Here is a 14,914-nt window from a genome sequence, read left to right on the forward strand (position 1 = left end):
TGATAGTTGACTTTTGAACCTTTTTTTGGTTGGTGAATTAGGTTGGTTTCATTCCACATTCTGCCGTTTACTCTCAGTCTTGTAGTGATGAATCCATGTCCAATCACCAATAATGATTTTTTAAATGAATCTTTCACCTTCGTTCAATTATTGGTCAAAATTTTGTTCACAGATGACCAAATGTTTCTGTTTATACTGTTCTGTGAGTTGTTTCAGTATACATTTTGCACAAACCTATCAAAACCCAAGTCTGTCGTGGATTATGTCATAGGCAGAGCTATGGCTGATTTGCAAATGATTTGCCATGTAATTCATCTATTCAATAGAATCATTTCATGGGCATGCTCAATATTGTCATCAGCTGTGGATGTGGATGGGTGTTTCAATATAATCAGTGTGATAATTTGTGACTCACCCTCATATATAATTTCAAAAGGAATCCCATTTACACTCCTTTATTTCTGACTGCCCTAATCTACTGTAGTAGATTACAAGCTGGGCTGGTACTCTCAAAGTCAGTAGTTTGCATCTACTAGCTGCTCCTCAGGAGAAAGATGAGGCTTTCTGCTCCCATAAAGTTTCACGGCCTTGGAAACCCTATGCAAGGTTGCTATGACTTTGAGTCAGAACCAACTTAAAAGCACTTAACAAGAACAACAACAAATTTCTGACAGCATATCCAAAATCTGATACTCAGTTATGTCAGCACAAAAGCAGTCTGAATCTCTCTAGTCCTTCCCTCCCTTTGTAGAGCTGGGAGGGAGAGAGAAAGAGAGGAAGCAAAATATGGAAGGAAAGGAAAATTTTAATAGGTTAGTTATAAGCAATTTGCAAAAGAATACTCTCTGCTTAAGACTACAAACACTAACCTTGTTATTTTGGTGGTTTAAAATAATTCTTATAATATGTCTTCAAGGGAATAATAAGTCCGAAGTCAAATGCAAGGAGCATAAAATAATTTTTAAATAATAAAACAATTATGATATTAGACATTTAAAAAGTCATTACATAGAAACAACATGGTACAAAAAGTCTTCCAATAAACAGAAAAGAAACATCTCAAATATGTGCATATTGAGGGTCAGTGTTTTTGTCATTAACATAAAAATTATTAGGAAAAATAAAAAATAGTCTTTTTCAGTGACAGTTCAATGTTTCAATATTTTTTTTCTTAAAAGAGAGACTTAGACTCATTAATGAAGGATAAAGAAACTGACTAAGCATGAATTAAGAGCCCTTATGGCACAGTAGGTTATGTATTGGGCTGTTAACCTCAAGGTTGGTGGTTTCAGTCTACCAGTCTGCTGCCATAAAGATTCACAGCCTCAGAAACTCTACACAGTATCTCTACGTGTCAGAACAAACTCGATGGTATATAATAGCCTATAATAAAAAGCATGAATTAGGGTATTCAGCTAAATTTTTTAAAAAATGAAAATATATTTTGGTTATTGATATATTTGAACATTCATCTTTCAGGAAAGGCCTTTCTAAGCAAAGCATGAAATCCAAAAGTCTGAAAAGAAATAACTGATAGATATGACTACATGAAAATTTTAAAGTTTAGTACCATGGACAAATCACTAAGAGTTAAAATTCAAATGACAGGAGGAAAATATTTATAACATAAATAAAGCAAACAAAACTTATATAACCAAGAGAAAAAAAGACATATAATCTTAACAAAAAAATGAGCCAAGACTAGAAAAGGATAACTTAAAGAAGACAAAGTAACGTTAGTCATTAAACAGTTGTAGAAATGCTTAGTCTCATTAGTCTCAGAGAAAATACAGATCGAAAAACTGAAATCTCTTTTTTCCTGTTATTGACACACATTTAAAAGAGTGTGATATCTATGTGTGAAAAATGTTGGGGAAAGGGAAAACATTAAAATGTTTAAGTAGGGAACCTTTTGGAGGACAGTTTGACAGAACCTATTAAAACTTTACTTACTCAAATAAATACATGAATATATTCTCTTTTAAAATGATCACAGCATAGATAAAGCAAAAGTCTTTTGTAGTCTCTATTACTTGACCTTTTATCCAATGATTTGTCTTTTAAAAAATAACGTAACGAAAGTAACTTCTCCTAGGAGTCCTGGTGTGGCACTGTGGCTTAATGCGCCAGAATGCAAAGCTGTCTGAACTGCAAGGTTGGCGGTTCAAGCTCACCAGCTGCTCCTCGGAAACCCTATACAGGGTCGCTATGGGTCAGAACCGACTCAACGGCACTTAACAACAACAACAACACTAGTCTACACAGATAAATCTATGATAATGAAAATACAGTTTTTTATGATACCTGATGCTCTAGGATAACTACTGGACTATTAACCACTAAGGTTAGCAGTTCAAATCCACCAGCCTCCTTGGAAATCCTATATAGTATTGCTATGAGCTGGAATAGACTCAATGGTACTTAGCAAAAACAATCCCCTGACTAGAAACCATAACTCACCTATGTACATCAATAGTTTCCATCAAACGAAAGGTCACCCATGCCCAAAGAAGAATTACATGATCACATAAAAGCACGATTCCAATGAAAAATCCAGTTCCAAGAATTAAGGTTTCTGCAGGATGTGCATATTCAGCCTCCATTCCAAATGGAGCCTAAAACAAACAAATAACAACTTTTTAATATAGTTTCTGATACTTAATAATACCATTTTATAAAATACATGTAACAACATATGTAACAATATACATATAAGATGCATATAACAATATATCTAGCCATACATATAAAATCATAGTAATTCTTAATAAGCCAAAGCAAGGCAGTTTAATAAAATCTAAAAATTCCTTTGATGGGAGTCGATAATGCAGTGAAAGTGTGGTAAATATTTCAGAAGTTTAAACATGAAAGGGCTGTTGTTTAAGTCCGATTTGAACAGCTCTGGCATCACCACAGATACTATCAAGTTGTCAGGCAGATCCAATTGTGTCAGGATATTGCTCTGGTCACAAAAATGAGAAAAACGAAATGCTTCATATAATGTTTTGTTTTTAAGTTCTCAGTTTACCAAGAAATTTAGAAACTAAAGAAAATCTGTGGAACCAATTGTGTATCCATATGCATTATGTTCTTAGTAATCATGCCAATGGAAAAGGAAATGAAAACATCCCCAACATTTTCTTTTCAAGGCTTACACAACAAAAAAGTCATTCTGTGTTTAATTAAAAGACATATTAAGTATAATTCTAACATACCTGAAACTCATGATGAACTTTATGAATATACTTATATATGCTTTTATGGTGTAAGAGTCTATGCAGGAAGTAGTGCCACGTATCCTCAATCACAGCACAGCCAAAGCATCTTAGCAAAAGCATATACCTTTAAGGTGAAAATACTATACTGAATAAGAAATGATCTTCACATAAACAATTTAAACTCTTACTTGAGAACACAGCTTGAGACATTACATAAAACCAAGTACCCATCTATTTACTTGACCTAACTGGATATAGTGATTAATCTATTCTTAAAACAACTTGAATACAGTATCAATTCTAATTCCTTTTGACAAAAACTCACAGGTATGAAATTAAAGATGAGAGAGACAAAATCCCAAACTCACAGGGAAAAATAAACATAAAAGGGGTTTTTAAAAACTTCATGAAAAAATAGAAAAGATAATAGCATTTTCCCATGAACTCTGTGATGTCCTCTCATAACTGACAAAAGGCTTAAACTAAGATTGTTGTTGTTGTTAAGTTCTGTCGAGTGGATTATGACCCATAGCAACCTTGTATAGGGTTTCCAAGGAGCAGCTGGTGAGCTTGAACCGCTGACCTTGCAGTTCAAACGGCTTTGCAGTCTGGCACATTAAGCCACAGCACCACATCAGGACTCCTAAACTAAGATTAATAATCACTTTTTTCCATGAAAAAGAAAAACACAACTTAGGTATTATGGGAAAAATACTATTGTATATACAAATACATAGTCAGAAATACTCTCATATGTTGACTATATATTACATAGAAAAATCTCTGTAAATTGGTATATTCCTACTCAAGTAAAAAAAGGAAGAACGGAATACGTTATTTGAACACAAATACTTGCGTTCAGATAATATACTTTGTGTTTATATGGCACAATTTTTATACATCTGACAAATTATTCTTTCATTTTAGACTTGAAATTTAATCTTTTTCCTTAGTATTTTTAACACTTCTCTTCTGTTCAAGATAAGCATATACAATAATAAAACAGATGCTATGGAAATTTCTGATGCTAAAAACTCCTCATTAGGAGATAGAAAAATGGAAACTAAGTTTCTACATGGTTTACTTTTGTACATTTCATTTATTTCCAAAGTTTACATCAAATGGCATTACACATATTTTAATTGGAGTCCATGGCTAACTGAAAAATTAGTAGCCTGAGAAGAAAGGCAGTCAACTTCTGAAAACCGGGCCATTAAGACCCATGCAGAGCAGGAGCACAGTTCTACTGTGACAGACAGAATCACCATGAGTCAGATCAACTTGACTGCATATTGGTTCACTGTTACTCTTATTGTAACTGGCTACTGCAATGATCAATTGGTTTCTGATTATATTTAAGTACTCTGAGTAATAAACTACAACTGAGTATAAAAATCAAAGTTTTATTTTCATACCATCTTGGCATTCTTTCCCAATCATAAGGAATATTAAAATACTCTGTAAAATAATAGGTTCCACAAATCAAAGGCAGCTGGATACAAAAGTGATTAAATAGAAGAACTTTAAAACATTTCCACTGGTTTTCCAATGATTCTGGCTTATCCTGTGGAGAAAAACCAAAATATATAATGTTAGCCTCTGCTATCAGTAGTTCAACTTGACAATTAGAAAGTAATTTCCTAATCTTTATTTATTGTTTTATGGGATTATAATTATTACACTAAGGTCCAGACATCACAACAACCTTCTCTTCTATAATCTTGACAACTATTATCACTAATTTAAGATGATGAAGAAACTTAATAGACACCCAAGTATAAAGATTTTCAAACAAATCAAAGAAGTAATACATAACAAGGTACTCTATAATCTTTGCTGTCCACACATCATTCACATCTTTTACTGAAAAAAACAAATGGTAAGACTATAGTTGGGTGCCCCTCAAGTTTTGAAGCAGCTGTGCACATTAAAATGGGAAGTTTTTATTACAGCGGTAAATAGATGCTTCTAGTCATTTAGTGGCATTAATTCCAAGCAATTAAGTATATTTCTGTTCACATGCTGCAACAGGAATATTTTGTTCATATACTGCAACTTACTGAGCTGAAGAACTTCAGAAATGTGTCCAGTGGCTTCCAAAGGATGGTGATCATTACTTACAGAAGATGCAGTTCACAGACCCATGTCAAAATGAGATAAGTAAGGTGCTCATAAAACCTCACTGGAATTTGTCTAGTAAGCCACATCATAAAACTAAGTTCATACAACTTAAAGGGCTACATTTACACTTTTTTGGTGATAAGACTCACAGTGACCATATATGGAGTTTCCAAGGCTTTAAATCTTTGTGGGAGCAGAAAGCCTCATCTTTCTCCCATGAGCAGATGGCAGGCTTGAACCATGGTGGACCTTGTTTGCAGTTCAGTGCTTATTATATGGAGCCACCATTATGCTCCCTTAAGAAAAGATAGTGGTGACAAATAGCAGTATCATTTGGTTTTAAATGGTCTTAAGTAAAAATTCAAAAAACTGCCTTCTTTTTTTAAATTCTGAACTAGCTATATAGAAAAGGAGATCTGATAGCGTAGTGGTTACAAGTTGGGCTGCTAACCTCAAGTTCAGTGGTTCAAAACTACCAGCTGTTACACAGGACAACGATGAGGCTTTCTGCTCCTGTAAAGATTTATAGCCTCAGAAACCCTATACAGGGTAGCTATGTGTTGGAACCAACTCCATCCCTTGCACATAACCACTGATAAGCACTGGTGTTTATCAACAGAGGTCTAAAGAGGTTAACCACCAGGATCACACGGGCAGTTATTAGCAAAACTAAGCCAACTAAAATCTAGATCTCCAAACTGATAACTGCTCCATTTTAACTGCATTTTGAAATAGCCTTAAGTCTGTGAATGGAAACAAAATAAACTGAAGAATCCGGCTTGGGCCAACAATGATACTGTTTTCCACAGAAACTCCTAGATAAGATCTGACATCAGTGAAGCTATAGAAATTACCAGTTCGAAGTGTATATAATTAGCTAAAGTACATATATTAGCTAAAGAATAATCTTGAAAATCACACCTAATACAGTCCTGATGTGACACTGTAGGATAAGCACTGCACTGCTAGCCACAAGGTTGGTGGTTCAAACCCACCAGCAGCTCAGAAATCCTATTCAGGATCACTATGAGTCAGAACTGACTCAACAGCACTTAACAACAACAATGCAATATAAGAGTTTACAATATTTTACTCCCTTAAAGATAACTGGGTTCTGACATCTTTATTAGGGCCATCAACTTCAGAAAGAATATTTTTAGTACCTAATATTTTTAAGAAAAAAATTTAGGAAAATTAAGCTGTATATAGCTATTTTTTTCAGAAAACAGATTCTACAAGGTCTACTTTTTGATTCCTATCAATTTTCCCATAGCTAGCACACATACCAATTAACTGTTAAACTGCCTATTCTGTTTAAAAGCAAAAGGTTTTAATATTATTTCATCCCCACCAGTAACTTCCTATAAACTCTATTATTTTGGGTATTTGCCTTCAAAGAACATAACCTTCTAATTAATATGTACTGGTTTCTTTTGTTTGCGTTTAAATTCCTATATGTTGTGAGATTTTCTATGGATCTACCCTGAGATCTCTCATCAGGAGGGACCAGTCCTGTGAGAAGGACATCATCCTTGGTAAAATGGATGGTCAGTGAAACAGGGTGAGATCTCCAATGAGATGGATTGACACAAGCAACAGCAGTAATGGGCGTAAGCGTAACAATAATTGTGAGGTTAGCGTAGGACCTGGCAGTGTTCCATTCTGTTGTGCATAAGAGTACTCTGAGTAAGAACCAACACAATGGCACCTAACAACATTCATCAGAATTTATTTTAGTATCAAAAAAGTTCAAAAAATAGCTCTTACTGTTATGAAGTTCACAAGATACGCTGAGTATAGACTTGAATCCATTACTATCCAGTTGTTCAATATCTGATGCTTATAAACTAATTGTAACCAACAAGGTTACAGCTTGTCCTTTCTTTTGTTGTACTCTATTTTATAAAGTCATTCATACCCCCTTAACTGAGAATAGGGCCTTCTCTGACGAATGAGGCAACTTCAGGATGGAATGTATATAAGCACAGTGAAAAAGGAAAACGATACTTTGCCTGCTCTGTCATGAATCAGCCGTATAAATAAACCAATAGGTGACACCTGACAGCCAGAACCACCCTAAAGACACAGACTTTTAAATGGAATTATCAAAGTAGACCTTTTCATAAAAATAATTCAGAGAACTTGTATGTCCTTAATTTAGGATGACATGAGACACTCCTTTGGGATACCACCCATTTTATCCTTTCCCTTTTCCCCCTGCTTTGTACTTCCCTTCTTTGGCTCAGTGTCCACAGTCACTTGACCTCCTTGACTATCACAAGAGAGGATTAATATTAACACTTGCTTAAAACAAGACTCACTGGGCCAAGCTATGAAGCTGATAAGATTGGAGAGAGGAAGTGTATGCACTGACTGCCCACCAGATGCATCCTCACTGAGTACAAATTGCTTCTCATAGATGAAACACTCTGATGTCTATACTTGCTACCTGCATTGTGTGAATTTTGAGAAAAACAGGAAGTCTTTAAAATTATCAGCAGCTTACCAAGTGTTGATCAATAATAAACAAATCTAGACTCTTTCCTGGAAATCATATCAATCTCATTCACCTACACATTAGCAGAGTTTGCTTATGTTCCCTATGTTTATAAATGAACTGAGAAGGGGCATTGTGTATACCTCAAACTTTGTCACATGCATAGTGGGCTCTCAAGAAACATTTAGTGCATTGAATCAAATACCTAGAAATGAAGAACATTACCATCTTATTTGGGATGACGTGAATGTTACACAACCACCAAGAATATAGATGGAAAATTCACAGCCCTAGTCAGGATTATATCACATTAATACACACTTTGATTTGCTAGAACATCAGGGATGTAAAACTGCAACATTAATATTCACAAATCCCCATTCTTACCCTTTCAGCTACTTTAACAGTTAGCATTATGAAGTCAATTAGGATAAGGGTCCCATTTATTTTAAGTTTAATTTAGCAAACAATTCTTAAGACATTTCCAACAATGATCTAGGGCTGGACTGTCCAATGTAGCAGCCACTAGCAATACATGGCAACTAAACATTTTATATACGACTAGTCTGAATTACAGTCCATTAGCTACAAGGGTTAAAACACTAAATATAAAAAATATTAATATATACCACTAAATATTTTGTTTTGCTTTGTAAATTTCTGATTATCTGTTTAAACAATAATATATATTTTTTTACTTACCGGGTTAAATAAAATTTATTAAAACTAGTTTTCACCTTTAAAAAAATTTTTTTATGTGTCCTAACAAAATTTAAAAGGAGCTCTGGTAACATAGTGGTTATGAATCGGGCTGCTAATCTCTTGGTCAGCAGTTCGAAACTACCAGCTGTTCCGCGGGAGAAAGATGAGGCTTTCTGCTCCTATAAGGATTTACAGCCTCGGAAACCCTATACAGGGTCGTTATGAGTTGGAACTGACTCCATGGCACATAACAACAACAAAATTTTAAATTATACATGTAGCTCATCTTATACATAGAGTCTCTGAAAACCAAGTTATACTCATCTGAAAAATACTCAACAACAACAATAATACTTGACTTAAAGGCCATTATACTCACCTTCTGAATTTTGTACTTTTTCATATAAGGTATAAATTGAAACAAAAATCCAGGTAAACAGAATAAGAAATAAAGAGCCTCATGAACCATAAGGGAGCCCCATGTTGCAATCTGGAACTTTGTGTAATTATTTAACATATAGTTCCAAGCATTTTTAAATGGTTCTTGCAGAGGATTCTCTGGTAAATGCGAATCTACATACTCCACAGCCAAGGATGCTGAACTAAAGATGCTGACAGTTTCATTTATTGCCATTTTTCAAATCTCTGCAGATAGCCTTAAAATTCTGTGAAAATAAAATAAAACAAAATAAAAACCTTTAATAAAAGAGATTTCAATATTTATAAACAAATTGCAGTTTCTGATCATTTTAAAAATAACAATTATTAAAGGAGAACCAATTTCTTAGATCCAGAATCCTGGTGTGGCACTGTGGGTTAATACACCAGACTGAAAAGGTGTCTGAACTGCAAGGTCAGTGGTTAAAGCTCACTAGCTGCTCCTTGAAACCCCTATACAGGGTTACTGTGGGTCGGGATCGACTCGATGGCACTTAACAACAATAACAAACATAATTAGAACAAAAATTCTAGATGCCATCACCTCCATTTTCTTACTTTAAATAAGTGGTTAAAGAGTGCCATTTAAAATCGAAAGTACCTGTGAAAAAAAAACCCTGTCAAAAGTGACTACATGAAATGGTTACAAATCAGGCTGCTAACCTCAAGATCAGCAGTTCGAAACTACCAGCTGTTCTGCGGGAGAAAGATGAGGCTTTTTGCTCCCGAAAAGATTTACAGACTCGGAAACCCTGTACAGGGCACTATGAGTCGGTACTGACCCCACGGCCCACCATTTATCATGGAGTCCTGGTGTGGCACTGTGGGTTAATAACTGGACAGCAAGGTCAGTTTGAACTGCAAGGTCAGTGGTTCAGCTCATCAGCTGCTCCTCAGAAACTCTATACAGTGTCGCTATGAGTCAGAACTGACATGATGGCACTTAACAACAACACAGAAATAAAAAGACAGCCAAAAGCAAAATCAAAGATCAAATGACAAACTGGAAAAATATGTCAAAGAGCTTAATGACAAAAGGAAACAAAATGTGCTTTAGAGAAAACAAAGGGTGAAAAAAACAAGAAAAAATGGCAGACAGTCCACCAAAGAAAATACAAGAAAGAAATCCAAGTCTACTCAAAAAGAAAATGCACCCTAAAACAAGATTTGTTTTTAAAAGGTTAAGTAGGAAATCTATAGACGTTTAAGTGTCCAGTACCCAGTATCAGTAAGGGTGGGGGACACAGCTGTCATCAAACATTGTTGTTCAGAGTATCAATGATGTAACATAAGAAAAGAAAATTCACAATTAAAAATAAATACACCCTTTGATCCAGCAATTTTATAACTCAAGCATACAAAGAGGCAGGCTAAGACTGAAGGAAGCATTGCTGTAAGCAAAAATAGCGAGGAAAAAAGATAAACAAAGCATAAATATGAAAGCCCATCAATAAGAAATTAAACTAAGCTGAGTCCTTCCATAAACAATTATATAGCCATTTAAAAGAATGAGGAACATGTATGCTCTGTATAAAAAGATGTCTTAGCTATAGTGGTAAGTGAACTAGCAAGTTGCAGAATAATACGAGTAACAATAGCCCCACGTATGCTTCCATTAAAGGGTATGTATTTTATCTATGCACTTATATGTATGCACACACACACACAAACAGAAAATACATGGAAGAATATACAGGGAACAAGGAGCTCTGGTAGCATAGTGGTTAAAAGCCAGGCTGCTAACCTCACAGTCAGCAGTTCAACACTTCCAGCTGTTCTGCAGGAGAAAGATGAGGCTTTCTGTTCCCGTAAAGATTGACAGCCTCAAAAACCCTCTAAAGGGTCACTATGAGGCAGAACCAACTCTATGGCACATAACCACCACCACCACCACCACCCCCACCATACAGAGGACACTTAGAGTAGTGACGACTCAGAAGAGATATGGAGAGGATGTGCAAAAGAGGAAGGTTATGGAGGATATGGAGAACCAGAGAAAAATCTCACTCTTCATTTTATAAATTTTGTACTTTGTCTACCACCACTTGTTGCTAGTTTGTCACATTGTGATGGCTTGTGTGTTGCTGTGTGTTGGAAGCCTGTTGCTGGAATTGTTAGGTGCCATCAAGTTGGCTTTGACTCATAGTGACATTATACACAACACAGCGACACTGTGCATACTGCCTGGTCCTGAGCCATCACAATCATTGCTACGCTTGAGCCCACTGCTGCCGCCACTGTGTCAATCTGTCTCATTGGTGGTCTTCCTCTTTTTCACTGACCCTCCACTATACTAAGTATGCTGACCTTCTCCAGGACTTGTCCCTCCTGATAACATGTCTGAAGTATGACAGATAAAGTCTTGCCATCCTGGCTTCTAAGGAGGACTCTGGCTGTGCTTCTACCAGCAACAGTATTTGCCAACAATATTTTAAATATGAGCAGGTTCACACATGGTAAACAGGATGCATTTGAACTTCCAGATTAAGACATACTAGGAAGAAGGCAAGACAAATTACTTCTGAAGGTTTAGTCACTGAAAACCACAAGAATAGCAGTAGAACACTGTTCAGGCAGCACTAGGAGAATGAATGCTGAAAAATTATGAATAGCACCATAATACTGTGCTATTCATAATTTTTATATATAGTGATACAGTGTTGGCATATGAGCTCCATACGTTGAAAGGCACTCAAGTACAACTGGAGAAGCACTGAAACCTCAAAGTAGAGTTGACAGCAATAACATGAACAGAGTAAAGCTTTTGGGACCTTGGTCTACTGATGGGATACAACTCAAAAAGAGGAGAAACAGCTGTAAACATCCAATAATAATCGGAACATGGAATGTACGAAGTATAAATCTAGGGAAATTGCAAGAGGTTACAATTAAGATGGAATGCAAAAATATTGATAACCTTAGCATTAGTGAGCTGAAATGAACTAATAAAGACCATTTTGAATCAGATAATATATTGCTTCCTAAGTCAGGAGTGATAAATTGAAAAGGACTGGCATGGTATTCATCATCAAAAAGAACATTTAAATACCTCTCTTAAAGTATAATACTGTTTGTGGTAGGATAACGTCCATATGCCTATAAGGAAGACCAATTAATAACATTATATTATTATTCAAATTTACCCACCAACCACTAACTCCAGTGATCATAAAATTGAAAAATTCTACCAATGCTTCAGTCTGAAATCGTTCAAAGAAATCAAAATGTACTGATAGTTACTGGTGATTGGAATGCAAAAGTTGGAAACAAAGAGGAAGGATCAATAGTTGGAAAATACAGTCTTTGTGATAGAAATTATGCTGAAGATTACATGAGAGAATTTTGAAAGACCAATTACTTCTTCATTACAAATACCGTTTTTAAACAACATAAAAGACAAATACACATGGACCTCACCACACGGGATACAAAGAAATCAAATTGACTGAATCTGTGGGAAAGAATGGTGAAAAAGCTCCATATCATCAGTCAAAACAAAGCTAAGGACAGACAGGACAGACTATCAAGTGCTCATATGCAAGGTCAAACTGAAGCTGAAGAAAATTAAAACAAGTCAAAATATGACCTTGAACAAATCCCACCTGAATTTACTATGATCTCAAGAACACAATTAAAGCACTACACACCAATAAGAGAAGACCACAAGAATTGTAGCATGACATCAAGAATATCATATAAGAAAGCAAAAGGTCATTAAGAATACATGAAAGATTGAAAAGACCAAAATGAATGTCAGAGGAGACTCTGAAACTTACTCTCCAACATAGAGACGCTAAAGAAAATGGACGAAATTAAGAGGTAAGAGAGCTGAAGAGAAAATTTCAAAATTTCAGCTCAAGAAGGCAAAGTATTATTATAAAATGTGCAGAGAGCTGGAGTTAGAAAACCAAAAGGGATGAGCATGCTCCTCATTTCTTAAGCTAATAAAACTGAACAAAAAATTCAAACCTCAACTTGAAATACTGAAAGATTCTATGGGCAAAATATGAAATGATGCAGAAAGCATCAAAAGAAGATGGAATACAATGAATTAAAAAAAAAAAAAAAGGCAATGATCAACCATTTCAAGAGATATCATATGATCAAGAACCAATGATACTAAAGGAAAAAGTCCGATGTGCACTAGAGGCATTGGCAAAGAATAACTCTTGGGAACTGATGGAATACAAATTGAAATCTTTCAATAAACTGATGAGACATTGGAAGCACTCATCTATGCCAAGAATTTGGAAGTTAGTTAACTGACCAATTGAATGGAAGAGATCCATAATGGCACCCATTCCAAAAAAGAAGTGACCCAATGGAATGTGGAAATCATCAGGCATTGATATCACACGTAATAAAATTTTGCTAAAGATAATTCAAAATTACATTGCAACAGTACATTGACAGGGAACTGCCAGAAGTCCCAGTTGGATTCAGATGAGGACGTAGAACTAGGGATATCTTTACTGAGGTCTGATGGATCTTGGCTGAAAGGAGAGATTACCAGAAAGATGTTTACCTGTGCTGACTGTGGAAAGGCTTTCAACTGTGTGGATAATGCCATACCGTGGACAACATTCCAGAGAATGAGTATTCCGTAACACTTAATTATGATCATGAGGAACCTGTACATAGAGGCAGTTGTTTGAACAGAACAAGCGGACACTGAATAGTTTAAAATTAGTAAAGGTGTGTGCCAGGGTTGTATTCTTTAACCATACTTATTCAATCTGTATGCTGACCAAATAATCTGAGAAGCTGGATTATTTGAAGAAAAACATGGCATCAGGATTGAAGGAAGACTCCTTAACTGGTAATATGCAAATCATACAACCTGGTTTGCTGAAAGTAAAAAGGACTTAAAATACATACTAATGAAGATTAAAGACCAAAGCCTTCAGAATGGGTTGCAAACAAAATTTCTCACCACTGGACCAATACACAACATAATAGAGAAAAGACTGAAGTTATCAAAAAACCTCATATTGCTTAGATCTATTATCAACTCTCATGGAAGCAGCAGTTAAAAAATCAAAAGACGTATTGCATTAGGCAAATCTGCCACACAAGATCTCTAAAGTGTTCAAGATCAAAAATGTCAGTATGAGGAATGAGGTGTGCCTGATCCAAGGGATGGTATTTTCTATAGCCTCACATGCATGTGAAAGTTAGGCAATGAATAAGAAAGATAATAGAAGAATTGATAGGTTTGAGTTATAGTGTTGGAGATGAGTATTACAGGTACCATGGACTGTTGCAGAACAAACAAATCTCTGTTGGAAGAAGTGCAGCGGGAACGTTCCTCAGAAGCCATGATGGCAAGACTTTGTCTTTCATACTTTTTTGGGGGACAAATTACCAGGAGGGACCAGTCCCTGGAGAAGGACATAATGTTTGGCAAAATAGAAGGTCAGCAAAAAAGAGAAGGACCCCCAATAAGATGGACTGGCACAGTGACAGCAGCAATGCGCTCAAGTTTGACAATGATAGTGACGCTGGAGCAAGACCAAGCAGTGTTCATTCTGTTGAGAATACAGTCACTATGAGTCGGAGGGGACTTGATGGCAGCTAACAATAACAACTACCATTTAAATTCTTTTTTAAAAAAACGAGCTTGCTTTCTTTAGTGGCATAATACCCTTAACAGTCACCAAATTAAAAATACAAACAAACCACCATAACATGAACAACACTTTCTAAAAGTGTTCACTGATACTCAACAGTCCTCAATAGCACTTAGAATGCACCTCCCTCCCCCAATTTACTCCTTTTTCCAGGTCCCCAGATATGGTACTGGGAAGTCTGGCCGACTTCTTCATGTCTCTGGATTCATTCTTCTCATTGCATCTGATTCATTGCATCTCATTCTTCTGCTCTATTTATTGTCAAATGACTTACACCATGGAGGCTATAGTTGTATATCATATGCCAT

General features: G+C 35.7%; 1 protein-coding gene across 1 annotated transcript in view; it reads right to left on the minus strand.

Moving 5' to 3' along the window:
* Nucleotides 1–9,203, minus strand: part of MSMO1 (methylsterol monooxygenase 1) — a 14,698-nt gene extending 5,495 nt beyond the window's left edge. The window contains exons 1-4 of the mRNA XM_006864540.1: nt 8,918–9,203; nt 4,634–4,782; nt 3,216–3,342; nt 2,461–2,615 (exon numbers count right to left, since the gene is read on the minus strand). Coding sequence (XP_006864602.1) covers nt 2,461–2,615; nt 3,216–3,342; nt 4,634–4,782; nt 8,918–9,172 — 686 coding nt within the window. The 5' untranslated portion in view covers nt 9,173–9,203. The remainder of the gene's footprint in view (nt 1–2,460; nt 2,616–3,215; nt 3,343–4,633; nt 4,783–8,917) is intronic.
* Between the last annotated feature and the right edge of the window lie 5,711 nt (nt 9,204–14,914).

This window comes from Chrysochloris asiatica, unplaced genomic scaffold (genome assembly GCF_000296735.1).
Source record: "Chrysochloris asiatica unplaced genomic scaffold, ChrAsi1.0 scaffold00066, whole genome shotgun sequence".
NCBI lineage: Eukaryota > Metazoa > Chordata > Mammalia > Afrosoricida > Chrysochloridae > Chrysochloris > Chrysochloris asiatica.